This window comes from Notothenia coriiceps, unplaced genomic scaffold, assembly GCF_000735185.1.
Source record: "Notothenia coriiceps isolate Sejong01 unplaced genomic scaffold, NC01 NC01_scaffold00037246, whole genome shotgun sequence".
Classification (NCBI taxonomy): domain Eukaryota; kingdom Metazoa; phylum Chordata; class Actinopteri; order Perciformes; family Nototheniidae; genus Notothenia; species Notothenia coriiceps.
Genome location: NW_011369947.1, coordinates 16767710 through 16795221, shown reverse-complemented (window position 1 = coordinate 16795221; position 27512 = coordinate 16767710). Strand labels below are relative to the sequence as shown.

General features: G+C 40.5%; 5 protein-coding genes across 5 annotated transcripts; 3 read left to right on the top strand and 2 right to left on the bottom strand.

Moving 5' to 3' along the window:
* The first annotated feature begins 82 nt into the window (after nucleotides 1–82).
* Nucleotides 83–3170, top strand: prrg1 (proline rich Gla (G-carboxyglutamic acid) 1). The gene has a single exon (XM_010795009.1). The coding sequence runs from the start codon at nucleotides 86–88 to the stop codon at nucleotides 743–745; it is 660 nt and encodes a 219-aa protein (XP_010793311.1). The 5' UTR covers nucleotides 83–85; the 3' UTR covers nucleotides 746–3170.
* Nucleotides 3171–3812: 642 nt separating this feature from the next.
* cpox (coproporphyrinogen oxidase) lies at nucleotides 3813–8990 on the bottom strand. Its single transcript, XM_010795008.1, has 7 exons — nucleotides 7995–8990; nucleotides 7361–7504; nucleotides 7171–7281; nucleotides 6904–7045; nucleotides 5895–6113; nucleotides 4692–4796; nucleotides 3813–4615 (listed from the first exon to the last, which is right to left on the bottom strand). The coding sequence occupies exons 1-7, from the start codon at nucleotides 8551–8553 to the stop codon at nucleotides 4531–4533; spliced, it is 1365 nt and encodes a 454-aa protein (XP_010793310.1). The 5' UTR covers nucleotides 8554–8990; the 3' UTR covers nucleotides 3813–4530.
* An 863-nt stretch (nucleotides 8991–9853) lies between these two features.
* Nucleotides 9854–15632, top strand: ccdc181 (coiled-coil domain containing 181). The gene is made up of 6 exons (XM_010795006.1): nucleotides 9854–10009; nucleotides 11854–11963; nucleotides 12338–13309; nucleotides 13431–13577; nucleotides 13967–14124; nucleotides 14406–15632. The coding sequence occupies exons 2-6, from the start codon at nucleotides 11862–11864 to the stop codon at nucleotides 14575–14577; spliced, it is 1551 nt and encodes a 516-aa protein (XP_010793308.1). The 5' UTR covers nucleotides 9854–10009; nucleotides 11854–11861; the 3' UTR covers nucleotides 14578–15632.
* On the bottom strand, nucleotides 15127–21834 carry LOC104965937 (prolyl 3-hydroxylase 2-like). Its single transcript, XM_010795007.1, has 10 exons — nucleotides 21667–21834; nucleotides 21130–21170; nucleotides 20361–20452; nucleotides 19382–19509; nucleotides 19210–19305; nucleotides 18803–18953; nucleotides 17427–17544; nucleotides 17244–17319; nucleotides 16957–17097; nucleotides 15127–16374 (listed from the first exon to the last, which is right to left on the bottom strand). Exons 1-10 carry the CDS (start codon nucleotides 21688–21690, stop codon nucleotides 16282–16284), a joined length of 960 nt encoding a protein of 319 aa, XP_010793309.1. The 5' UTR covers nucleotides 21691–21834; the 3' UTR covers nucleotides 15127–16281.
* A 3764-nt stretch (nucleotides 21835–25598) lies between these two features.
* On the top strand, nucleotides 25599–27066 carry LOC104966472 (formin-like). The gene is made up of 3 exons (XM_010795659.1): nucleotides 25599–25754; nucleotides 26167–26226; nucleotides 26938–27066. The coding sequence occupies exons 1-3, from the start codon at nucleotides 25632–25634 to the stop codon at nucleotides 27064–27066; spliced, it is 312 nt and encodes a 103-aa protein (XP_010793961.1). The 5' UTR covers nucleotides 25599–25631.
* Nucleotides 27067–27512: the final 446 nt, after the last annotated feature.

Below are 27512 nucleotides of genomic sequence, written 5' to 3'. Positions count from 1 at the left end.
TGATTATCAGCAGGAAGAACAGCCGAGTCCATAGAGGGGTTGGGGGGGGGTGTATTTGTAACACTATTGTGAGGCTAGAGAGCAGATGGACGAGGCACAATCATGTGCTCGCTTTTTGTTTCGGATGTTGTTGTCTACTGCCTTTGTGTCCCAGCGATCCAGAAAGAAAGCATTTAAGCTGAGCGACCCATTGTTTGGGAAGCGGCGTTGTGCCACCATGTTTTTGCCTTTTATTATCTCCAAGGAAATGTTTTTATCCTGTATTTCATTTTGTCTGTCTTCTGTTTGGTTTCAGAGACGGTTCTGGGAGGAATATGTGCGGGAGAGCAGTCCAAGCGGGGGGCTGGAGACGGTGGGGGGGGTCCACTCTCTCTACCTGATCGTGCCGTTGCTGCTGGTGGTGCTCATCATCGTCGCCGTGGCCATCACTGTGTGGCGCTGTCACTCTCGCAAGCGTTCGCAGCCCAGCCCCAGCCAGGGACACTCGCACCACGACCACGTCCTGTCAGTGGTCTCTATGGACCATTGGGGGAGGGACTTCCACCAGGGGGACCATTCAGAACTCAGTGTGCACAGCAGCCCCGCCTATCCCGGCTCAGAGCCCACATCAGGGAGAGGAGGCACCGGAGACCCGCCACCATCTTATGACGAGGCTGTGGGCCACACAGACGTCCAGATAGAGACGGAGCCCCCGCCCCAGTACGAGGATATAGTCAACACTAGCTCTGGAGGCCGGGTGAAGTAAAGGGGTCTCTCTCTACCGCCCCAACAGAAGCCCTAACACACACTAAGACCATCTGATGAATGAGCAGAATCACTGTTGTGGATTCACCAGCCTTCTCCCCTCAACACACACCGACTGTTAACGGTCTGCTCGATGGACTTATACAATGTTTGCCCAGTGCCAGCGCTGTTGAGCTTTGCACTAATCTTTCATCGATGAGGTGAAGTAATAGTAGGAAGGATGTCGCAATACCAAAACCAACCAGCCTCATCTGATTTTCCTCAACTTCCATCTGTCACACTGATGCAAGTATTTAACTCGGCAGGCATAACAAATGTTGCATGTTGCGAATAAGAAAAGGGTTCAGATTGCCATAATGGAGGACAACTATTCTAAAAGTGTATATAAGGGTTGGACCAATGGTTTATTGAAGGGTGAGTGCCAATTTTTTAGATCGTCTGCACATATTTTGCATTAAATTCAACCTGTTTGTGGTCCAAAACATGGCATTTACTACGGTTTTGCCCCAATCTATACCATTCTTTGCCATCTTAAAACATTTCTATTCATTTGTATCAACATTTCAAGGATTGAAAACGTAATCCCAATACGAATGTGAATCGGTTGAAATGCCTCTGAACCGCACACACAGAGAGAGAGAGCTAGGCTCCTACTATGACATTTGCAATTACTTTTTACTTTCTATAGAACATATTTATTTCGAAAGTCTTTTGAATATTGCATACTTGGCATTATTCTGAAAGAGCATTTGTTCTAGTGGAACACAGAACAATTTGGCTCCAATGAATGATTTTTCACCACCAGAGTTCAGAAAGAGAGAAGCAATTAGGAAATCAAGCAATGGTTTTGTTTGTGTAACCTGTAAGCAAACGATGATGCAGTTTCATCCCACTCGTTAGCTCTGGCTCGGTGGACTGACTCCGAACACAAACATTTGTTTGTTTACTTTTCCTGTTTTATGCTGGCTAAGTGGAGGATGCTTGGCTTGTTAATTGTAGAAATTGTAAATGACTACCCGGAGATTTATATTGGGGGTTAAAGGGAGTTTGGAGACCAAACATTAGGTAAATGATCAGGTTTCAGAACCAAAACAATTTCCACATTAATTGAATCCATGTTTGAACCTTAAAGAAATACAATTTTACAGGATGAAAGAGTCAAGATGCCAAAGGAATGCATTGGTCCAACTTCAGTATACACTTGAATGTTTTAGAAATACATATGTAAGATAAAACCAGCAGTAATGAAGGTGTGAGATGTGTTTGGTGTATGTGTGTCGTATGTGCTTACAGTGTGTGATGCATGCAGCTGGGTCTGTTCTCCTGAGGCTGGATGTGGCTCTGCGCCGTCTGGTCTGTTGGCATTTATCAGAGCCTGCTTTAACTGTGAAAATCGACTCTTTCCTCTAAAGCAAATGTAACCATGTAGGAAATGAACACAGTCTTCTGCCGTGCCACTTTCACTAAAAGCACACTGAGGATTCTCACGAGCTACACCATTAATGGAAGTTTGGAGTGAGTGACTTGCATAGGATTGTGAGACAGGAAGCAATAGAAACAGGCGCTTTGGAAAAATGTGTATAAGAGGGAAGAGATTCTGTAATTAACGACACTATGGTCAAATTCCACGTCTAGCATGTGTAATGTACCTGTATATAAATATGTATAGTCTTTACGTGTGAAGGTAAAGTGATTGTTTTTCATTGCATATGGGTGCAGTGACACAGGTCAAGCTAGTATACAGTAGGTTTGGATACATTAAGGACTCAGAGGCGTGTGGTGCAGTGGATAGAGCCTTGGTGTTGGGAACAGGGGTTCAACAGGTTCAAACCCCACTGCAGTCAGCATGTCGTTGTGACCCTTGGCAAGGCACTTCACCTCACATTGCTCCTGTGGGGATTGTCCACAGTATTGAGTATGTAAGTGGCTTTGGATAAAAGCGTCTAACAAGTAAGATGTAATGTAATGAAGGCATTACATTACCAGAGCAGGCATTAGTGTTTGAGCTTGAACTGAGCTTTTGGATGAAAGCCAGGACAGTCTGGTTTGACGTCTGCTGGAAAAAAGTTCTCTTACTCTATATGCAATGTTGCTGCATACACTAAAAACCAAATATATCTGTCTAATAATACTACTCATAAATGTCACATGGTTACACCTCAGACTGAGCACTGATTATTATACTTTTTGTGAGTTGACCTGTGAACCTCAGCACTTGCAATGACCTTTAACTGAGTTGTGCTGGGAGGGGGGGGCAGCCATTTTGGTAAGGTCAGTTGTTGGACTGTTATTTTCAGAACCCCTTTTTTTACAATGCCTTATTAAACAAAATGTTATATAACATTAAATGCAAGAAAAGTTGTTATACACTCTTGATATGTGCAGAAGCTTGAATTCATTTGTAATAAAACACGGACAATGTGCAACGTGCGTTTCTTCAATTTCATTTGGTCGTGCATTATTATTGTCATCATGCGAGTTTACATTTGAGGTTTATCTATTTATTTATTTTCTTGCTGGGTTACATATTGATCCTCAATGTGTCAATCATCCACATTTTCCAAGGCATTCAGTTTTGTAGACTGGACTGTAGACATAACGAGTCATTTCTGTCACATACTTATACTATTACTTTTATAGGACATTTATGAAGTACAGTGGTTTCTTTTGTGACAAACTGCTAAATAATTAATGTCTCTTAGTGTTCTATACTATTATAGAAATGTCAATGGCATAAAATGTTTTGACATTTTGACATACTAAACTATGACCCGTTATGACATTTTATTTTGAATTTTAAATACTTTGATTACTTTTTAAAGAAATGCAATTCCATGACTTGTTCTGTTTATGACGTATGAAGCCATCATTTTTTTAGTGACAGTTATTGCATATTATTATTGTCAATGAAAAACTACACCAACCATTTTTATGACGTTTATCCTTTAGCTTTGGTCAGTGTTGCAGTATTACAAAGTAAAGATTCAAAGGTATATTTCAAGGGTGAATTAGGACAAAGTAAATGTGTAAACTGATATTAACTTGAGAAAAAACAGAACAAACAATGATTTTATCTTTAAATTACTTTTATGTATTTCAAAAAGGCATTTTGTTTTTCCAACATTCTTCTTTCTTAAATCAGACACCTGGCCTGGGATTCACATATATCCTCTCTGCGGATCCAACATCCAACTATTGTTTCACGGCTCTTCAAACAAACATGACTCATTTACAGCGGGCGAACAACCAATCACAATGTGAATAGGGCTCAAGAGGGATCCTTCCATTCCAAGTTATTACTTAGCTTTGATTACTAAAAATAACCCATTGTTACAAGCAGATGCACATGAAAACAGATGTAACACACACACACACACACACACACACACACACACACACACACACACACAGCATTAAGAAAAGAGTGCAGAGATTCAAGTAGAGCAAACCCACTTTAGCTTTGACATAGAAAGAAACCACAGCTAGTGTTTGACACAAACACCTCTTTCAAAAGGAGCACATCATCATTGTGAGATGACCTAAAAGCAGGTACAAGTATATTAATGCAATCCCAGTGTGACTAGAGTTTTACCAAGGCTGATTTTACAAAACATAGCAAACAGGAAAAAAGGAAAAGTACCATAGCAGATTTAAAATAATCGGACGAGTTCATATGATTTTAGTAAACATAGAGTAAACTGCTGCTGATCAAACATTTCACACCATCATCACAGACAGCTCCCTGGGGGTGTGATCCATCCTGATGGATAAACCTGGGATATGCGGTCACACCCACTCCTTGGGGTTTCGTAACGCCTCCAGCATCTCGGCCTCCAGGGTACCTTTGGCAGGCTCGTGCATGTACTCCCACCTGGGGAAGAAGGGGGAGTTTGTTACCTGGCAACACAGAGAGCTTTTTGCTGAGCTTTAAACCAGTGTTGTCTTACCTGGCACTGAGGGGGAGAGACATGAGAATGCTCTCGATTCTGGAGCCAGGCGTAGCCAGGCCGAACTTCACTCCTCTGTCGTACACCAGGTTAAACTCCACATATCTGCAACAGAAACACAGAAAGCCAATGTAGACACCGGGTAACAGGATTTATCATCATGAGGTAGACATCTTTACAATCTGTTGTGCCTAATCCAATCAGGAACACCAAGATTTTCTGAAAGAGGATTAAAATCAATGATACACTTTATTAAAACACATGTCTGTAATCAAGCACAGTTAAGGTTAAAATCATCTTAAATCTTAGTACAAGTTATTATTTCAGGAAAATGTAAGTGCCCTGAGGTCTGTGCATGGTGCATGGTGAGCGGCCCTGTTAGAAGTCTCACTGCAGTGAATGAACCTTTGTAATGCTAAAGTAACCAAATCCACATTCATCTGCATATTTCTAAACAATCTAAACAGAACTTCAGCGTCTCCCTTTCCTTTCTTTCTTCTCCCACTTTATCCAAACTTTGTATGAGTTTCTGACCCACCATCATACCTTTCCTTTTTTATAAAATCCCGTTTTAGCTTTTTCTTTATTTGTGGTCTCTGTTCAAATGACCCAATACTCCCCCTGCTGGCAGAGAGCTCTGAACTACCATGTATGGATCACAGGCTGTCCATGGAGTCCTTTTTTCATTCATGCATTTCAAAGTGTCTTCTTATTTGAACCTTTATAGAACAAGGGGAAATGAAATATTGATTGTGATGGTTAACCTATCATAAGCATGTTCAGTGTTTGTGTTAATCCTTGATCCGGCTTACTTTTTAAGCAGAAATGGTATAAATAGAGAATGACATATTAAAGGTTCATGTTTTTTGCAGTGTAACTACCAGTAGTTTAAGAAGCCTTCATTCATTGAACTAAAATGTGCTATGATATACAAAATCTCCTTTTAACCCTGGACATCTTCAAGTCATCATTAAACACTCACCTGTTCACCATGGCCTTTGACCCCTAACACATCACAGTCCCCCTGCTTCTACTCCTACTTATTTCATTTGTACTTTATTATTTGCCCCTTTTGTTTATTTGTTTGTTTACCATGTAAAGCGGGCTTGGGTCCCTTGAAAGGCGCTATACAAATTGAATCTATTATTATTATTATTATTATTATGATGTGTAATCATAAAAGCCACAAGTTAGTTTACTCACCTTCCTCGTCGTACCTGCTGCCAGTCCTTCTCTTCCTCAGTGAAGGAGTCGTTGAGGTGTTTGTGCACGATGGGCAGGTAGCAGGGCACCACGGTGCGAGCACAGCTCTTCACGAAGCTGAATGCCTCCTCCTGACTCGGGGAGTCCAGATCATCAAAGAAGATTCCTCCAATACCTCGAGTCTCTCCTCTGTGTTGGATGTAGAAGTATCTGTCACACCTAGAAATACACACAAGTAAAAATAGCTGTTTTCCTTTTTCTTTCCTTTCTTTTATAGCCAGGTCGAGATTTTAAAATATTCAGCAGAACTGGACTATGCTGCATATATATTATTTAAAGGCAAGAGGAAGAGAGGTATTCAAAATAACTTGGGTGAAAGTACATCTACAGTATGATGCTTCTTTGTAAGGGAATTTCTACGAGATGTAAGAGTACTCTCATTTCTCAAATCAAGCTTAGCTTAGCATAACGAGTGGAAACAGGGGGACACACCTGATGTGGCTAGAAAAACAAAAACGTCCAACTAGCACCTTTGACATCCTGGATATATTCTTAAAATGTATATTGTGGAGTATTTTGTCTGCTTCTCTGTGAAATTGCTTTTACATTTAAACAAATAAAATAATATATCTCTGGGAAATGCAGTTAATTTAAATATTGGCTCCATTTTAGCTTTGACAGCCTGACAGGCTAGCAGCGTGGGGCTGGACCAAGCACAGGGTGAATTAAATTGACAAAACGTCCTTATTACCATCCACATCAGATAAACAACACCCATCCCCTTCATATCCCCAATGCTCACTGACTTATGTCAGGGCTCAACGGCTTTTCTGCGACTGCAGATTTTAGTCAAAGAGTTCCTCTTATCATCATCCTACAGTGAGGATACACCCAGTGTAATAAGCACACACACAAATTCATAGAAATCAGGCCTACAAATGCGTACGTGCTGAAATACACACACAAACAAACAAACAAACAAACAAACGTAGGACTAGTCAAACTGTACCATTTCTTAAAGTCAGGGTAGTACTGAGAGTGGTGTTTGTCACAGGCCTCCTTCAGGGTGTTGTGGAAGTGAAAAGCATCATCTTTATTAATATAAACTGGAGTCAAGTCTGTGCCTCCACCAAACCACCACTGCTTAGAGCCTGAACACACACACAAACACACAAGACAAGGAATAGAGAAACAAGTGTTATCATTCATTCATTCATGCACTCAATAGTGTCACTGACACCAAGACACAACTGCTGACATCATAACTGACACTCACCATCTTCCTCCTCGATCTCAAAGTATCTGTAGTTGAAGTGCACAGTGGGGATGTGGGGGTTCTTGGGGTGAATAACAGAGCTCACACCCATGGCACAAAAGGGCAGCTTACCTGTGGGAAAATAGAGGCTCGTGTTAAGAGCTTTATCAAGCTTTAACCTGCAAATAAATATCAAGGGAACAGAACGTACCATCTTTCCCTTTGAGCACTTTCCCTCTGCTCCTCATCTGCTTGGCAGCCTCTTCAGTAAGGTATCCAAACACCACGGACACATTGACCCCCGCCTTCTCAAACAACTTTCCATCCTGCATCACACAGCTGATTCCTCCACCACCTGAACCACACAGGGTGAAATACATTGAAAGAGATAGATGTAAATGTGGTTGTTTTATTTCCTCGTAGATTAGACTTTACTTCAGGCGGTGTCTCTTGCATGCATCTGTGAACTCTGTGTTGCTTTGAGCACAAAAACATGCCGCACACTTGAAGGTCCTACACTTTCAAGAATGCCACAAACACATTTAGCATTACGTACAGAATAAAATGCATACGTATCCCACAATTGGTTGCTTTTCAATGTAGCCTGGGTATCAAAAAATAACTCAAATTGGAAACATTTGTATCCAATAAAGATGTAATAACTAAGAACGTAGGGATGGACGTATGTGGTTGTTAATTGTTATTAAGAATAATGATAACTTATGTCATGTTGTGTTGTATTTAACCGTGTTGTTACCTTGGCCAAGTATTTCTTGTAAAAAAACATGTCCAACTCCAATAGGCCTTCCTAGTAAGAATAGAAATACCAGGCGAGCACCCCTCACCTTCATTCCTCTGCCACCGGTCCACCTTGAACGTCCCACCGTCCACCACCTCCAGGGCTTTGCAGAAGTCGGCCTGCGTCTGCATGATCAACATCTCCATCCTGGTCCTCATTTCCCCTTCCCTCTCCTGCAGCTCACCGATGTCGGTCACCGGAGGAGACATGAACCCCCTGCACCTCTCCAAGATCTCCCCCTCGGGTTCCTTCTCCTCAGAAATTGGGGATACTTTCGTTGCCATTTCAGCCCGCTGGAAGTGGTTAGCGTTGGCTAAAAACCCCGCTACTGCCGCAGCTGCTGTGACGGCTGCGGCTCCACTGAGCAGGGCTCCCCTCCTGGTTCTCCCGGCCCCGGCCCTGCTTGCAGTCCCATGGGACATGAACCGTACGCTGGAGCCCCTGGAAAACCATCTTGTACTCGGAAGGAGCGTCGTAAGCGGGCTGTGAGTGCAGGACAACGGCGACTCTCCTGAACTAGCAAGCCCTTTTGAATATGAACTCAAACATCGTCTTGCGGTGGTCCGAGCCGTTTTGTTGACAGAGCAGAAGACAATGGTAGCCATTTGTAGGAAAAACAACCGCTCTAAGGCTGTTGGTAGTTATTGAGTAGTTAGTTACTTAAACATTATCAGAAGTTGTGCCTACGTGCTATCATGTGTGTTATCAGTCAAGGGGGCGTGTAGTTCCTCGGTAGCAACAGATGCAACGTGGGAAATGTCGTTCTTTGCTGGGCTCTCCTGTAGTTAAAGTGTAAAGCAAAACGTCATGCCCCATAATGCAGTGCGCAACAAACCAAATGTTGCGTTCAATGAATTTTCATATCCTTCGCAGTTTGTACTTCACAGTACAAATGGATGTACCTCTGTTTCACTTATAAGTTAAACATTATAAATTACATTATAGACCTTATTATATTCTGAGTTATACTCAAACCAGAATGTAATATTGACCTTTAAGACAAGATGTTTTATTCATAAAACACTACTATCCCAGATCCCAGCATTAGCAACTCTGTATAGCTATTTGCATATATATATATATATTATTCATAATTGTATTTGTATATTTAATAGTTTTCTGCTTTAATGAAATAGGCCAAAATAAAGGTAATCGGGTGACTTACTGTACCTCCAATGGTCATGTGCTTTGGTCTAGATCAAACATTAAACATCGATGAGCTGTGGCCCAACGAGTCTATGATAACAAGGTTTTACATTAGATTATTCATTCAATTACATGTTCTGGTAATTTATATGGTAATGCTTCCTTTGTTAATCGTCTCTGCTTTCTTCAGCCTTCTTATTGTTTTCAATTAGGGACACCCCCCACTTAATGCTCATAATAATAATAATAATAATAATAATGATAATTTGCTTAAGAAGTTATGATAAATCTCAAAATAATTTGTGTTTTTTTAAGCCATATATTTGCATAATGAGTAGGCTTACTTTTTAGTGCCTTACTTACAGAGTATTTTTTACAATTTCTATTTACTTTTTTAATCTGTACTTTTTCAATGCTACTTTTACAGAAGTAACATATCTTAGTTCTTGTTCCACCACAGTTGAAATATAATAGAGCAAGCATGATTTTAGCATTGTTTTATTTTGTAATCTCCTATCATAGGCTACTATTCCAACTGGCAACTCATTTGTTATATAAATAAACAGAGAAGGTGGTATATCATTTTTTATACTAGCCTTATATTTCAAAATGTTCTTCGGGAACCATGTTTTCTCTTGTGTGCATGGACATGTTATTATTTGTGAATTGTGTGTCCTGTATGCGCATGCGCAAGTAGTAAAGCGTGTTGTAGGTCTCTATGACGACGGGTCTAATAAACCTTTTAGGGCTGCAGAGGGACTGGAAGCAGATTATGTACACAGGTGTTGTTCCGTAGACTGCCAGGCACTATGTGGGCCAGTTAGATGGAGGGATAGTTACAAGACAAGCCGGCCGGATGGTGGTGACATCGCTCTGAACTCAACCGGAATACTAAGCAAGGACCCGCCGGTGCTGGTGAGTTTACTAACAATTGTCACAATTATTTGTACTGCTCTTAATTCTTAGTAGACAAACAAACCCACAAATCAGCCTCCTAATTCTGTCTCCTGTTTATTTGTAGCTCGCAGAGCTATAAAGATAAACAGGATTATTGTCTTTAAACTCTGTGTTGTAGCCAGGGGAATTGGTTCCGAGACAACAGAGCAAAACTGTTGTAAACATAACCTACATGTCAGCAGAGAGGGGATATCTGTGTCAAAAAGCAACAACAAGAATAATAGTTTACTCGTAACCTGGTAGTACTGGTTTCTTTCCAGTAGGTGATGACCAATCCTCAACACCAGTACATTGTATACAGGTGGGAGAAGCATTTCAATCTTAAACCTGATTAACAGTAGCAATACAACAGTTAAAGTCCTGCATTTCAAATTTAAAAAGTCAAATTTTGCAAAAGTATAAAAGTATTGTTATTAACATATTTTTAAAGTACCAAAAGTAAGAGTACATTCATTGTTAAAATGGTCAATTTGAGATGAATACTTAAATAATACTGGATTATAATTATTGATGCACTAATAATGCATTGCTTTATTGTTGCATCATTTGATATTTGAAGCGTCATATACTGCTATTGCTAGCTCATGAGTATAACCAAGGGATCAAGGTCTCATCTTTAATATTAGATCGTAGTTTGTTGAATATATGTTGTATTTCTTATGTTAATTAACTCAAGTAATTATTAATGTAATGAATCACAACTGTAGTGGATTATAGAAGTACAGTATTCCCACTGAGCTGCAATGGAGTAGATAGATAGATTAAGGCCTCATTTATCAGGGGATTTAAGTTAAGTACCTCAAAACGGTATTAAAGTACAGTCTTTGAGTAAATGTTGTTAGTTACATTCTAGCTTTTTTTTAATGTATTCCTGTGTAACCCATATATCCACATTACATAAAGTGATGTGTGGGAAGTATTCGTAACACAACGATCCAAACATTCCTCTGCTCTTCCATCCATGAGACATATAAAATAAAATAAACCTAACATTTGAAATACTGTTTAGAGTATGATCTGTGTGGTGTTGTTTTGATGATCCAAATAGATGGACTCTAATCTGTGTTCCGCTCGACTGTAGATGAGGTTTAGTATTGTATGTCTGTGAACATCCTCAGTGACTCAGGTTATGGGATGTCTAGCATCTGACCTTTCACCTCTGTTGGCTATCACTTACCTTGATGTCATGCGGTGGCAATATACTTGTAAAAAAAACATTCTTAACTATGATGATACACTAGAGTGCAATTTATAATACATTCGTATGTTGTTTTTAATAAATTCAGCTTTATTTGTATCAGAATATATACTTTAAAATGCCTGCCTTGTGTAGGATGTGTATTATTTACACCTTCCCTGACATTTAAAACATATACATTTGTCAAACTCCACAAACTGTTTCAGAACAAAGACTGTTTTTATATTACCGTTATACAATAATGTTGAGGATGTCATTACAAGAAGCACCCAATCCAAGTCCTAAAGCTGTGTACTAAATATTTGTAATTTTACGAGTCAAATCGTTACCCATAGTCGACATAGGGAGTTATGTCTTGGTACAAGATGTAACGTCTGGGGGACATTAAACATATTTGAATTTTTCTTCTGGAGGCCATACATGGGTGATAAAGTATTTTAAGAGACCTTTTCCTAGACTTAAGTGGAACAACAGGATATTTTATTTGGTCAGATGTTAAGATATCTTTCTCCGGGCTGCCTGACTGATATCACTTCCCTCAGTCAGGCCCTTCTGCTAATGTGGCAACAATCTTGTCTGAACATTATTTCTGATCTTCTTCCAGTGAAGATTATGAGTGGGGTGGTTATCACAAAGTCTCAGGACGAATACGAGGACGACTTCGAGAAGGATCTGGACTGGCTGATCAGCGAGGAATCCCGGAGTGAGGACCAGGCAAGTCCTTTATATAAAATCTCGGGGCAGGCTGATAACTTCTCTCCTATATACTTTCTATTTTTTAACACTGCTTGTTTTTTTAATCAATTGAAACCAGGTCTGTGCTGCTCTACTTACTGCAGACTAGGTGCGGCATCTGTAGTGTTGAGTTACCCAGCCAGGCACATATCAGTGTATACATGTGAAACCCATGCTGTTGACATGCGGTGACATACTTTCACTGTGCTCCACTGCAGGATGCAATATTGATGAACACACTAATGCTTGTCTGTTATCACACCACCTATTACCTGCTTACTATTGATGTTGCTCATTCATTTACCTTCAAACCTATTTAATTAATGCAGTTTTTCTGTTGTTCTGCACCTCAGGGTCCTGACTTTAAAGACATAGAAGCAGAGATTGACAAAGAACTGGAGGAGGATGAGAAACAGAAAAGAAAGAAAAGAAAGCCGAGAAGCCTCAAGGAGGAGAAGAGAGGCAAGAAATCCGAAGAGTTGAAAGAAGATGAAGAGGAAGAGAGGTGGCCCTCACCTATGGATCCATTAGAGTATGATTCAGACAGAGACAGCCCAAATAAGTCCTCAACCATACTCCCACCTCCTCCAGAGATGGAGGAACAGACTGAAGAGGAGAAGAAGTACATCCAGGAGAAGATCCAGCAGGCGAATCGAGAGCTGCAGGACCAAGAGGCCCCGAGTATGACGAGACGCAGACGGCTGCATTTTAAAGAGACGCTGGTGGACCTGGTGGTGTCTCCACAGCAGTTTGAGAAAGGAGACACTGGTGAGGTGGAAGGGGAGCAGCGCACCAAGGATTCAAAAGTCGAGATCGAAGTGTCGGGGAAGCTTTCTGAGCTAAAACTTTCCCCTCGACAAGAGAGGGAATCTGGCAGAGCTGCGGAGAGCATTGAGGGAGGGTTAAAGGAAGGAAAAGTCCTGGTCGAAAAGGATGGTAAGTTTGACCTAGTCAGCCTGAAAGAGGTGGAGAGTATGGGACTGCTGCCTCCTATAGCAAACAACAACATGGACTTCTCCTTCTCACGTCACAAGGAGCAGACTGTGAGCTCCAGTAAGACCTCCAGGTCCTCCCCCTCTCCTCGTGCCGGCTCTCACCCTTTCCATCAAGGCATAAATCAGCTCCCAGCCCCCCGACCCCCAGCCCAGCCCAGGAGCAGGCCCAGCTCAGCCAGCCACAGCCAGAGAGGCACCCAGTGGAGAAACAGCAAGCGGAGGGTGCAGTCTGCCACCGGGACCCCCTGCCAGGCCACATACAGCCTCTCACCACAGCAGAAAGAGCTGCTGCAGAGGATCGAGGAGAGGAAGAACAGGCTGGCCAGAGAGGTAGGAAAGAATACTTGAAAGAAAAAAGTTAGTGTATTTCACCAGCATCAAAACAACAAATAAGCATTTCCACATTTAGCCTTGATTTCTTAAAATACTGTTTCGATCATTCTTGCTTTAGGAAGAGCAGAGGAAACAAGAGGAAGAGGAGCAGAAGAAGCAAGAGAATGAGCTGGCGTTTAAGGCCTGGCTGATGAAGAAGAGAGAGCAGTTTCATGAGGAGAAGAGGATCCACCGAGCCCAGGAGATGGAGAGGGACAGCGCTAAGGTACGACCACAGGAGGGCACAATCTCTCACAGCGTGGATGTTCAGCAGTGAGAACAGAAAGTCTGGAGATACAGCAGATGATGCTCCTTTTTCGTCATTATCAGTAATTGAATCAATATCATATAATTAGTTCGTAATTTTAAGCAGCTTTTGTCAAGTCTTTATCCTACTCTAAAGACATGAAAGCGTCCACATTTTGTACAGCAAAACATTTTAGGCTCCTGCGTGGAAAAGGAGAAAAATACTTTTACAATAAGAAGTAACAGTATTCTATTTGTTACACACAGAAATGATAACTTAGTTTGTTTGCATCTAAGAAAACCAAATCAGCAATGCTATACTAAATGTCAACTGTTACTTACTGGATGTATTTCTGCATCCTCCGGCAGAGAGACTCCAGCGACCCAGAGGAGACCTTCAGGCTGTGGCTCCAAAGGAAGCAGGAGCAGCAGCAGAGAGAGAGACACCTGCTGGAGCTGAAGAGGCTGGAGGAGGACAGCGGATACCTCCTGCGCAGCCGAGGGGAGTGTGAGCGTGCCTTCAAACTGTGAGCACACCTTCATTTAAATTCACCACAACTTCTCACAGCATTTCAAAAATATCTGTCTTTATGTTGAATCATGATAAATCCATTATATATTGCCATAGGCCTGTTTGAAGTTGTTAATAGTTAGTTTGTCAGAAGCATTTACACATATCATATTTATTTATTTACATTGCCTGTGAAATGTTTTTTTCATACATTAAAAAATGTATCTTAAAGGTCAATTGTGTTTCTCATGCGTAAATTGCCACCTGGTAATCTCCATCGTCTTGTGTCCTCCTCAGGTGGCTGAAGCGTAAACGGGCGGAGAAGCAAGCGGAGCAGCAGGCGGCTCGAGAGCGCTCCCGCAGGTTGGTGCTGGAGGAGCGGCGCGCACGACGGATGAGGGACCTGCTGTTCACCGTCAATGAAACCAAGCCATTCAGATTTACCGAACAGCTGGACCACCGCTTCTGAACCAATCACATCCAATGTCCCCTGGATTCAAACAAACACCACCTCAAACTCCACACTGGGCAACACGAGACGTGGAATGAACAGAATACATAGTTTACTCTCAGTCCAGTTGTTATTTATTTCTACTTCTGGGCTGTGTTAAAGCACATTCTGAGAAGATAAACTTTACCGCAGTGACCTCCTCTTAGTGTGATAACATTAAAAGAGTGAATGATTTTTGTTACTGTATTTACCTTGTGTAGTGGCTGACGCACTTTACTTTGAATGGAGCTAAACTGCAGGGCTGTACAGCGTTAGCTCAAGTTTTTGTTACTGTATGCCTTTCGTCAGAGTGTTCGGTTACATAGGAAGCATACTTTTGAGTTTACAACAGGTGACTTGAACAGATAAAACTGTAAAGGAATGCGATATAGATCTGTAAAGCGATATATGCCTGGTTGTTTGAGACATGACAACACAAATAATGTATCAGTTTCTTTGTTTAAAATGCATTCTTGTTTCCTGCAAATGAACAATGATGAGATGAACAAATAAAACAAATATACACAGTTCAATGTAGATATGGAATTTTATCATTTTCATTTATAGACATGGACACATCAATGTTTGTGTGCTACAGCATTTCAGAATTAAATATCAGTGAAACAAAAGTGGCCAACCTCATAGCACGACCGGTTTAAGATTTCTGGTTAGCAGTTTGTATCTATGTAAAAAAAGAAAGAAACTTTGTGCACGTTTTCTCCATTGGGTTTACAGTGCACGATTCGACCTCTCATCTGTATCCTCAACACAATCATAAAGACAAAAAAAGATAGATACATATTTATTCCTTGAAACAGGAATGATTGACATCTTTTATGAAAAAAGTTCCTCATATTAAATGCCAACAGTTACGTCAGCAGCTGTCTATTATTAAAAACACATAAATAATAGTAAAATAAGTCAGTGAACATGGAAAACAGAATATTCTGCTCTGTGTGCCCAGAGAGTAAGGGGGGGTTATTCACGGCAACAACAAAGGAAAATAAGACATTTACAGTTTCAGACTTGGCACAGAAGAGAAGGACAGAGTGCATGATCATTAAATATTCAGCATATAAGAACATATCTCTTTCTTAAACTCTTTGTATGAGCACTATTATAAAATCAGGTACCCAAATTAGAAAAACAGAACGCTTTCTACATTGAAAATAGTTATTACTGTCACAAAAGAATATTGAAGAACATTATGCTGTTACTTATGAATAGTACTTGCAATTGTGAGTTATTTTAAAACAGAGACAACTAAAAGTAAGATATTTTTTGTAAATATCTGCATCGTGTTTATGAATAAAACCCATTCGAAATGTCGTCCAAAACCAGAACAACTCAGAACTCAGAGCAAAAAATAAATAAATGTCTGCTTCTGTTTGGCTTCTTCACAGTTCAGTAGGTTACAGATATGACCAGTCTTGAATGAAACCAGGTGCAACAAAACAAAACAGAAATAGTTGGATTTCTTTCTCTACAAGAAGCTGTCGCTGGAGGGAAAGACAAAAGGTGAACTCAAATACTTGTGGGTAGAAAAAACCCCACAAAAATGACGACATTATGAACCTTGCACTTCAAACAGTACAAACATAGAAAAGTTCTGATCCAAAGACTTTTTCAATAAATAGTTAAAATATTTAGAAGGATTTGGTAGAAGGGGAAGAGGTGAAGCTTCTACAGTTCATCTTTAGGGTTGATGTTGAGGCCTGGACCCCAAACAGACTGCGTGTCCAACGCCTGGATCACCTCATCCGCCTGAAGTCTCTCCTAGTAGTGAAAAAGAACAAATAATTCAGGCTAGAGTAATAAATACACTCAAGTTAGCAAAAGCATATTACATATTTCTGTTTTATTGTGTTGCACTGTTGGTGGAGCCTGTGACCTAAGATTTTCGTCATCATAACTACACTGTAGCTATGTACGTATGACTAATAAAAGCCTTGAACCTTGAATTAATCTGAAGGGATTTCTTATATAAAAAGGAGCTAAAAGTTGTCGCTATCCCAATGCTTAGGGTGAAATGGAAGATTCATTATTTCCTCTGCTGACTTGCCTCCAAAACCTACTTGGATTTGTATCCACTAGTGTCCTAAATACCAGATAGCAGGAAGTGGATCTATGGCCTTTCACCCTGTTGACAATTCTTTATTATTTAAAGCTGCTTTGTATCGTAGATCGACAAACCGACAGCTCTCTTAGCTAAATGCTAACACATCTTAGTTTGACATCTAAGCATGGTCACATTTGCTAATAGTTCTAAACTTGGAAGCAACTTTGGAGTAAACACAGGAGGAAAGGGATGATTACTTATTCATTTGCAATTGTTCTTTAACAGAAACATTAGTTTACCAGTTCTCTGAAGAGCGGGTCCAGAGTGAACCACAGAGCGACGGCACACCTCTGCCCGCTCGTGACGGCCTTCACACCGTGTGGATTCTCCCCTCCGGATGAGAAACCCACCATCCGCCCACACTTGGGCTTCACTGATGCCTAGAGAAAATAGAGATTTACGTTTAATATAAATATATATTGCATCCTTTTGGTATCAGACCCCTGATATTAGCATGTTCACTGACTTCCTGTGCCGCAAAATCATTTTAAAAGTAACTCTCACATCAAAGAAGACACCATCTTACCGTGACTGTTTTGGCATCCATTTCTGTGAATATGAACTCCCCTCCTTCAAAATCTCCATTGAGATATAACAGTGCACTGAAAATAAAAAAGGAAAGTATAGATCAGCACATACTCAACTGATTGAAAGAGACCGCTGCAGAAAAGTGGGTTGATTATTTATAGCAGTGCTGATAGCCTCTCACCTGTAGTCTCTGTATGTGTACGCTGGAGGCTCCTTCCAGCACTCATTGGCCTCGGGGTCCAGCAGACAGTTGTCAGCATGGATGGGATGGCTCAGGTCATTCCTGTGATCCTGCTGGCCTGTGAAGGACAAGCAAAAAGAATAAATACAAAGAAAACATCCTCTGTATTTTTTTATTTTTTTAAATTCTTTATTTATTTGGGGTCACATTATATGGAAGCCCATTTCCGCCACTTGAAAAAAATAAAATCCCCATGAAAAGTCATAATTATGAGATAAAAAAGTCGAAATTATGAGATAAAAAGTCATAAATATGAGATAAGAAGTTATAATTATGAGATAAGAAGTGCGCATGCGCTGGAGTGGCGCTGTCTTCAAAGGTCCCTTCATCACCTTGCTGCTCTCCACAATGCAAACGGCATCTAGTCCTAAATAAGGAAACTATTACAGGTGACTTTTGTAAATGTTAGATGTTACATATAGCCTATATTGCAGCTAAACTACAACAATGCATAGCTTTGACATGACCTGTTATGAACTATAATATATATGCTTATAGTTTTGTGGTAACGTTCACGCCACTAATGACAATAGTGTAGGCATACTGCTGCTGTGAGTTGCTAGCCTAACTCTAACCCGTGAACTTTCTTATCTCATAATTATGACTTTTTATCTCATTATTATAACTTTCTATCTCATAATTATGACTTTTTATCTCATTATTTCGACTTTCTTATCTCATAATTATGACTTTTCATGGGGATTTTATTTTTTTCAAGTGGCGGAAATGGGCTTCCATAACATTATAATACAAGTACAGTTTTTCAAATCATATATGTTTAGAGACCCGAAAGTGACATAGCAAATGAAATAGCAAACAAAATGAGTCAAAATAAAAATAAAAACGAAATAGTACACAGGGGTTGTTTGAAATAGCAAATGTCTACACATGTACATATGCATACATATCAACATACATATATACATGCAATACACATACACACATACAGTACATGTGACCATACATACACATCTATACATATACATTCAATCGGTGTATAGAAACAGTCAAACATGGGATGGTCGTCTTTGGGATATGTCAATTCTCCACTTTTCCATATTTCTTCAAATGTGTTTTCCTGAAGCCTCATTGAGAAGGTGATTCTTTCCATAACATAGATTTCATGGATTTTGTCGTACCAGTTGTCAAGAGAACTGTACTTTTGTACTTTTCAAGGATTAAAGGATGGCAAGACATTAGATCTACTTTTTGAGTCTAGACTGTAATTAAAGTAAAAAAATGTAAGCTTATTGTTACACGTATGAATACATTTTAAAAGACGGCACTTGTGAAATATGTTTCCTTGTGTAACTGACCTGTGATGGCCGTCCGGCACACTAGGTGTGTGTAGGAGAAGTGTAGGGTGGAGTTGAGCAGGAAGTACGACTCGATGATCTGCCTCGCTCGCTCGCTGATGTCATAGAACATGCGAGCGCTCCTCATCGGCACCCTGCCCTCATAGCTGTACTGTAGGGAAGAAATAACAAAATGGAGCATAACATGTAGAGTTAAACCATAAATGAAGAAAGATGACACATTCTTTTGAACACTGTATATGATGAATATGCAATATTGCTGAGCCCATGGTTTGAATTTTGACTTGAAATTGAACTCTTCTCATTAATCCATTTAGCTCGGATATTATGCCCTTTTCTGTAACCCTGACAACAATCTAGTCTAATGATTAATTCAGTCATTTCTTTCTGTTTAGTGGTTAGTGTACCTGCAGGGTTTTGAGCACAGTGGCTCCTTCAAACTTCTCGTTGGGAGTGTGTGGAGACATCCTCCCTCTGTAGCCGTCTCCTGCTTTGGTGACAGCCTGGGAACAAGATTAAGATTCATAAGATTCATTTTAAAATGAAGATTTGAAACCTTAATGAGTGTAATGTCCTTACATGTGCCAGGTCTCTCAGGTCCGAGCACTCCTCCTCAGATATGACATCATCCAGCAGCACCCGCTGCGTCCCGTTCAGGGCCGCAGAGTCCTGCACCAGCTGCACCTTGTCAAACAGCAAGGGGCCACCTACACAGATCACAGAGCAGTACTTAACACTAGAACTGCCAGAGGTCGCTGTATACCTAAAACCGCCAACGGGTAAAATGTACCCGCTATTGATTTGCAAGGTACAATGTTCTTTTATTTATCATACAGAACAGTCAGTTTTGATCGCACAGGGATGACATTTATACCAATAGAATCTGTGGACTCTCAGCTTTTCATATGATATAGTTTTTGCAGATAGCATGAAGTATAAAATATCGCTACAAGTGCTTATTTAAAGACTTGGTGTGTTAGACTTGTGTTTTGTTTAGGTACAAATTTCTCAATCTCTCTCTATCTATCTATAACTATCTATCGATCCATCTGTAATGTTCTGTTCTATGGATATATAATTGTCTACATAAACAGACTACGCGGACTACTTCTCTCATTCCGAGTGTCCATCTTTATTCAACTGGCACGTCACCTGCACACATGCATTACGTCCTCAACGTGAGCTCAGTCATCCAAGATCTTGTATTCTCCAAGATGTTACACTATCTATAACTATCTATCTGTCTATCTCTCTCTCTCTATCTATCACTATATCTATCTATCTCTCTCTATCTATCTCTCTATCTATAAGGAACCGCAGTAGACAAAAGACGTTGCTATAACATCACGTCATGTTTACGCTGCATTTTCTATGAGGTAAATATTACCCGCTGGCGGATATGGGTATAAATGGCAATTTATTTGGCGATTTTTTCAATCCGACTTCCTATTGACAATTTTTAACAACAGAGGGTGCTGTATAACACACTTTCAGGAAAAGTCACGGACTGGACTGGGTAACTCCTGTTCTGCTTTATCTCTGGTTGTAGTGAAGTTACCTTCTTTGAATTGCTGTGGAGAAAGAGCAGAGATGTTCTTCTTCTCTGAGATGGGAACATACTCCATCCAGCCGTCTGTACCAGAAGGAATCCTGGAAAACAGAACACAGAGAATTATTTTGTCATTAGTGGTCATCAGTATTATTTCAACTTTAACCCTGCACTTTTCAATTTTTCTAAATATATTTTTTGGGCAATTATGACACCATCAAACACCATCATATTCTTTGTGGGTTTGAATTGATAATATAACAAACTCAAGCAGATACAAAACACCATTATCATTATATTTGAGGGAGTTTCCTGATAAATGTCAGTCCAATATTCCTTCTCCTTTAGCTCTGTATCTGTCTCTTTCGACTCCTGAGGGAATATCTGTCTCTAAAGTTACTAAATGCTCCATTGTGTTCACCAGCTATTTGTTTATCATGTCCGTCTGCTGTTTAGTGCACAGCGTGTAGCAAACACTTGTTTTTCAAGAGCTTTTGAGCTGAAAACACCTGCAGCCAAAACAACAATAAGAGCAATGAAAGAACACAAACAGTAGAGTTGCAGTCCTCACAGCTAAACAATTAGTTTAAACAAGTTATCATTTCAATATAAATCACTACAGTGTTGAGAGAAACAGTTTTTCTAAAAAGACTGATAATTCCGCTTTTAATTTTTACATTATATCGATCTTTTTTCAAGGCAATGAGAAGACAAACGTTACTGTATGATAAACTGTTTGATGCTACACCTTAAAGTTTGACTGATTCTAACTCTTTACCTGTTTGAGTCCTCTCTTCGACCTGTGCTGCTCCAATAATTCTGTAGAAAAGAGAATGGACATTTTTAATATTTACATTTGTCTTTTTCTAAATCTCTGCTGCCAAGGAGTCAATGAATAAATAAAGAAGAAAACCAGGGCGACTCAATATATGCTTTACTAATACCAGAGGTAATTTTATAAATGCAATGTACAAAGAAATATGACATGTCAGAGTGGCCAGCAGGTGTCGCCACCGGCTAAGAGGACAGTGGTGGACGGTGTCTGCCAAACACCTGTTACCCTGCTCTGAGTCAGCCAGCAGCAGAGGCACATTAATGCCTTTACACACTCAGCAGGAGATCTGCTCAGCATCAGACACATGTGGATTGGCTTAATGTTAACCGCCTGTTAAATTATATCTCCTTTTAATTCGGGAAAAAACAGGGAATTAAAGGGCACCGGTCGGCCAATAAAAGCTGGCTGTCTGCTTTGAATGTGTGGTTACACATGGAAAATGAACAACATTTGGGATACGGTTGTATTCTGTTAACTCACCCCTTCTGTAAACTCTACACCCATGGTTTTGCTGCCAATCAGAAGGAGCTCCAGTTCCTGTTTGTGCCTCCTCAGGTACCATGCCGCATCCTGAGAACAACAACACACCAAACGTTAATGGTCAACAGTTTCCTGAGTCAGTCATTAAGGTAAATGTAAGCACATGTTTTAAGTCCGGGACAGATGATGAATGGGAAAATAATTGCTGAAAAGGAAGAAGATACACTACATATTTAATTGCTAAATGTACCTATTGTATGACTTATAAAGAAATGTCCCATCCGGTCCTTAATCAAATGTCCCCCGTTCATGGCAATGTTTAAGCCATTTGTACCACTGCATTCTTCCCATACCCATAGTTATAAAAATAGAGTAAAAGAATTATGGTTAATAAAAAACATCTTGTGTGTTTTTTTAAAGCTCATTGCCATTCATTTTCCTAACTCTTAAAGTGACAGCGACACATTTCCTCCCACTTTCAGCCTAAATGAAGGGAAGCAGGATGAGTTTCTCTCCTCGCCTCAGTGCCAGGACTAATGGAGTGTGTTGGCCTCTCTGTTTCTGTGTCCTCTCTGAGGGATAGTTTTACTACTGTTTCCTGCCTTGAGTGAAAACCTAAATAAAAAACAACTGCTGTTTCTGCAGGTCAAATAATACAGTAAGAGTGTTTGCTGCAGTGTGTGTTTGCATCTAAAGGAATTTCAAGGCCAATTGATTTAGCTATGTTGAAATACAAAAAATGCTGATGATATATTGACAATAATTCACACAACACAAGTCAACAACAAGGCCATTAAAAGCAATTTCCCCAAGAGATTGTTAAAGTATTTCAGATTCTGATTCACATTGTTATTTTACTTTGGTTATTAAGGCACAGCAACAGGAAGAGTGTGTGTGTGAGTGTGAGTGTGTGTGTGTGTGTGTGTGTGTGTGTGTGTGTGTGTGTGTGTGTGTGTGTGTGTGTGTGTGTGTGTGTGTGTGTGTGTGCAGTGCATGACATTAAGGATTTTGGGAGATGGCCCTGTGGGCCATCTAAGCTAATTTACAAATAATAAGCTTATGTGACTGACAAGAAGAGTATGTGACAGACAAGAATAGTCAATTCTAATGTCTAACACTTAATGTGGAGAAAGAGATGTCCTGTATGGGTTGATTGTGCATTGATCTGTTGGTAATGCCTCGGGGTTCCGGTGGGCATGTAAACAAATGCATAATGCTGCGCTATNATGTAGAGACACTACATACTGATATACACCTGAACATCAGCAGGAGAGGACTGCTGATGTTCAGGTGTATATCAGTATGTAGTGTCTCTACTTTAAAGAGTCCTCTCCTGCTGATGTTCAGGTGTATATCAGTATGTAGTGTCTCTACATGTCTCCATGCTTTAATGTTCAAAAAGCTCTTTATTGTTCTCATACTGTCTGTGCTGCAGCACTTATTTTCGCCCTCAGTCTGAAACCAGAGCCCAGTCTGCTCTGATTGGTTAGCTGGCCGGCTCTGTTGTGATTGGTCACCCCCAAAAAAGCCTCTTAAATCTCATATTTTTCGGAATGAAAACCAAGACATTTAAAGAAAACACCTCAAACTTTGAGACATTTTGTTTTTACTTATCTATAAAAAAGTATTTTCATATTGTATAACGAAGATAATGGGTAGTTCCAGTTTTACTACATAGATATTAAAAGGTTTAGAAAGGTTGTCCGACTCTCTAGTAACAGAAAAATAACAAATAAATATATGATAAAAAGGAGTAATACAAGCTGTGTTTTGGTCATTATCTTTTGTCCCTATCAACTCTTTATTGTGTTCCTCCACCAGATCCGATGTCTTATCACCATGGGGATGTTTACTCTGAATTACAAAGTGTAAATGTTAGGCTTAGTTTTCTTGCTGGAAGTTTCCCTGTCGATAACGAAGCTTCCCCGAGTGAGACATTTAGTTTCGGTGGGATTCAGCTCAGTGGCATCATTAGAGTTAAAGTCTCTAACTCCAGCAGTGCGGATGTTTTATTCATCCCACATAAGTGCCTCTAAAGACGGCTCAACATAAAACTAAAGTAAAAGGTTTTGCAAAGTTTGAACTCAAAGTGAAAGCCAAAAGGAGAGAGGACTGCCATCTGCTCCAAAACAAAATGAGGGGTTGTGAGCGGGTAGAGACAGCTAAATCTGTTTTTACTAGACCCCTAGTAATAGTAACAAATATATATATATACTATTTATGTTGAGTGTATGCAAGGCTCACATCACTGTTTGTTCCTTTAGGTAAGTCTATAAGAAGATGGAGACAGCGCTCAGAGGAAATCATTTAAAGATGAGAGGACATTGCTAAGGCTCAGAGGAGGGAAACATTTAAATAAGTAATTAAAGTCAACATAATGGTTCCTTCTAATTGCATCTTAAAGAACAAATGGAAAGTCTTGTTTTATGTCTGTGTGTCGGGAGACGGCCAGGCAGTAAAACTAACTACATCTTTAAATAAAAGCCTTTAAATATACCACGAGCTTAGCTGCTATACAAGTCTGGAGATATATTGTAAAACAGCATAATACATCTCTTAAATGTCCTTAAGCGGAATAATTGGTCAAAATATGTAAAAATATCTGATTTAATATACAGACTTAGAATGTGAGCTTGGTAGGCAGCGTTTCAGCCAGGGGGCGTCGTGCCGTTATTTGACGCCCTTATTCAGCTCGGGACGCCCTGAACTCGAGCGGAGGGCGTCCAAAAAAATAAATAATTCGAGAGAAGATCGAGTTTTTATCGCTTGAAATGACGAAAAGGAAAAAGGGCAAGGACATCCTTCTGTTGGAGGGGCAAAGGAGTCTGGTGGGATTCTTTTCGCCGCCAGCAAAGCGTGTTCCTATGACGGAAAGTGTACTGCCGGCGAGCCTTGACGCGGGGGGGTGCTAGTGGAGCATGCGCGTGAACTGCGAGTGCCGGAGCCTCGCTGCGAGCGCCGGAGCCACGCAGCGGCGAAACTGAGGCTCCGTTTAGTGCGCCGAGCCGAATGATCCGGAGTTCCCATCACTAATACGTAAAGAGATAGTATCTATAACTTAAGGGACGGCTCAATTCAAAATTCAAGTCACGTGACACGACGTTAAGGCAATTAAGGTACAGGTTCAAGACACTTTGAGTATCTTTATTTCAAAGCCTTGCGTCCTCATGGTATATCGATGTATTACTTATAGGTGGGATACGTACTTTGACCATTTCCTTTCATAAGACAATTTATGATCCTACTTGTGTCACCTTTTCATGTTTATATGGCCTTTACCTCCTTGGTAGTGTCCTGTTTCTTGAGCGACGTTTACTTGGACTAACACTGCTTGGTGATTTGTACGAAAAAAATGACCAAAAGCAATTAAACAAAGAGAGGGAGTGGACATGATGAACGTACCGCAAAATGCAAAGACAGATATATTTCTGGAACATTTTCAACTAGCCCGACTCTCATGTCACTGCAGCTTGATGGACCTCATGTAAAGTCACATATTCTAAGTCTTCTACGTAGTAAAAGTACACCAATCTTTGTCTTTCAGTCAGAGAGGAATGAGAGTGAACGTGGATTCTACTCACAGAGGCTAATCAGTGTAAATTAAAAGGCTTTTTATAATTCAGGACCAGGATCGATATCTGATCCTGATCCTTGCGGGCCCTTCAGCGTCACACTGAGGCCATTAGTTTGGACACACACACAGGCATTCAAAGACACAGACACACAAATTGAAACACACACACTGCAGGATATCGGGGTCCTGATGTGATTATAAAGTCTAAATGTTCCTGTGTTAATGCGGTTTGAACTGCAGCAGAGGAGATCTATACTAACTCAATATAAAGACATCAGACAGGAGAGAGTGTGTGTGTGTGTGTGTGTGTGTGTGTGTGTGTGTGTGTGTGTGTGTGTGTGTGTGTGTGTGTGTTTTCTGTTTGAAGGCTCTGCTGGAGGGTGAAGGTGTGATGGATGTGATGGGACTGGTGTTGGCTCTGGGGAATCACATGAACGGAGGAAACCGGACCCGAGGTCAGGCGGATGGCTTCGGACTCGAGATTCTTCCCAAACTGAAGGATGTCAAGAGCAGAGTAAGACCTGGAGGAGGACTGAAGGGGCTCTTTTGGAGGCCAGTTTTTTGGTTTTATTGGGATGGACTATGGAGTACACGTGCGGAGTACACGTGCGGTGGACAATGTAATGTATAGAATGTATTGCTCATTGGCAAAAGCAGAAAAGTGTTTTTAGTGCAAGTGAAAAGAGATCATCCAACACTGATATCAAGTCATAGGAAGTGGATTTGTTTTCTTACTTTTACACATTAACTCTATGTGAGTGACTCCTTGCATGTAGTTGAATCTCATGCAATACATTTTCTTTTTAAATGAACACCTTAATATTCATGGTTTTAATAAAGCCACTTTAATATGGCTGCCAGCTTGCACACTCAGATTTCATCTTGTGTTGGCGTCGTTTTGATGCATCGTTTGCTTTTCTTCTCAGGACAATCGTATCAGCCTGGTGGACTATGTGGTGTCCTACTACCTGCACAATGTGGATGAGGTATGAGTTGCTTTGCTATTTAAATATTGTTATTCCTTTTTAGGCTATACTCTACAATGAAGCTGTCTCTATCTATGTTGCTTTCTCCGGAGTATAATATCCGAAGACGGTTGAGTGTGCTTTTAAAACCAATAGATGCAACACAATATTTTTTAAATCATCATCCAGTAGATTTGAGGTCCTATTCAACCAGTTATCGACGGACAATTGAACACCTTTTCTAGGTTAACTTAAAGGTAGGGTAGGTAACCATGGAGAAACCAGCTCGAGTGTGCTAGAATTCGAAACTACGCAGCCGAAAAAAATCTGCCCCTTCCTTCAGACTTCCTTACAGAGCCCCTCCTCCAACACACACGAACGCGCACATGACCAATGAGGGCATGAGATAAGTTTTTGCACAGATGGAAGGCTGACAGGCAGGTAGGCCATCCGGTTATTTTAGCCGGGCCGGCTCAGATGATTGGTCGTGATTTTTACGGCGCCACGGCTTCCACAGATGATATTTTTTTATGTATTTATTGTCAAAGCATTTCATATATTCATTGCTATCGGGATGTTAAGAGCATTCCATGGACTATAACAAAAAGTCTTTCTGAAGTGAATTACCTACCCCACCTTTAATATCTGTTTGCTTTCTTTCTTTGTCCATTTTGACTCTGATCTGATGAATTAGTGTCAGAACTACATGTGTGTTTGATTGTATCCCACCAGAACGCCGGCACAGACAAGAGTGTATTCCCACTTCCTGAACCTCAGGACCTCTTCCTGGCTGCACAGGTCAAGTTTGACGACCTGAACAGAGACCTGAGACAGCTCGGACGAGATCTGACAAGTATGTGACGACACAACTTCAACCTTCTATCTATTCCATCTTCTTCTGGAGGAATAAATATCAAAACTCCTCTCGGTTCATAATATTATTACATGATAATCCCCAAACCATGAGCTCCTCTTTGAGCTTCAGCGTCCGTGTGACTGGGTGACCGGAATAGTCTCGCCTTGTGGTCATTTTGTTGTGTTTTTGTGTTAAAACCTCAGCCAGCCTGTGTAACTCTATCACTCTGATTTTGAGAGTTTCCCACAGACTAAACCTCGGCCCAGTCTGGCATCGTTTTTCCTCAGACACCCCCCCCTCACACACACACACACACACACACACACACACACACACACACACACACACACACACACACACACACGATGATGACACACGCAGATAGAATCAGAGTAAATAATTTATGAGACTCTGATGTGAACACGAATCAGACTCTGGTTTTATCTCAGTA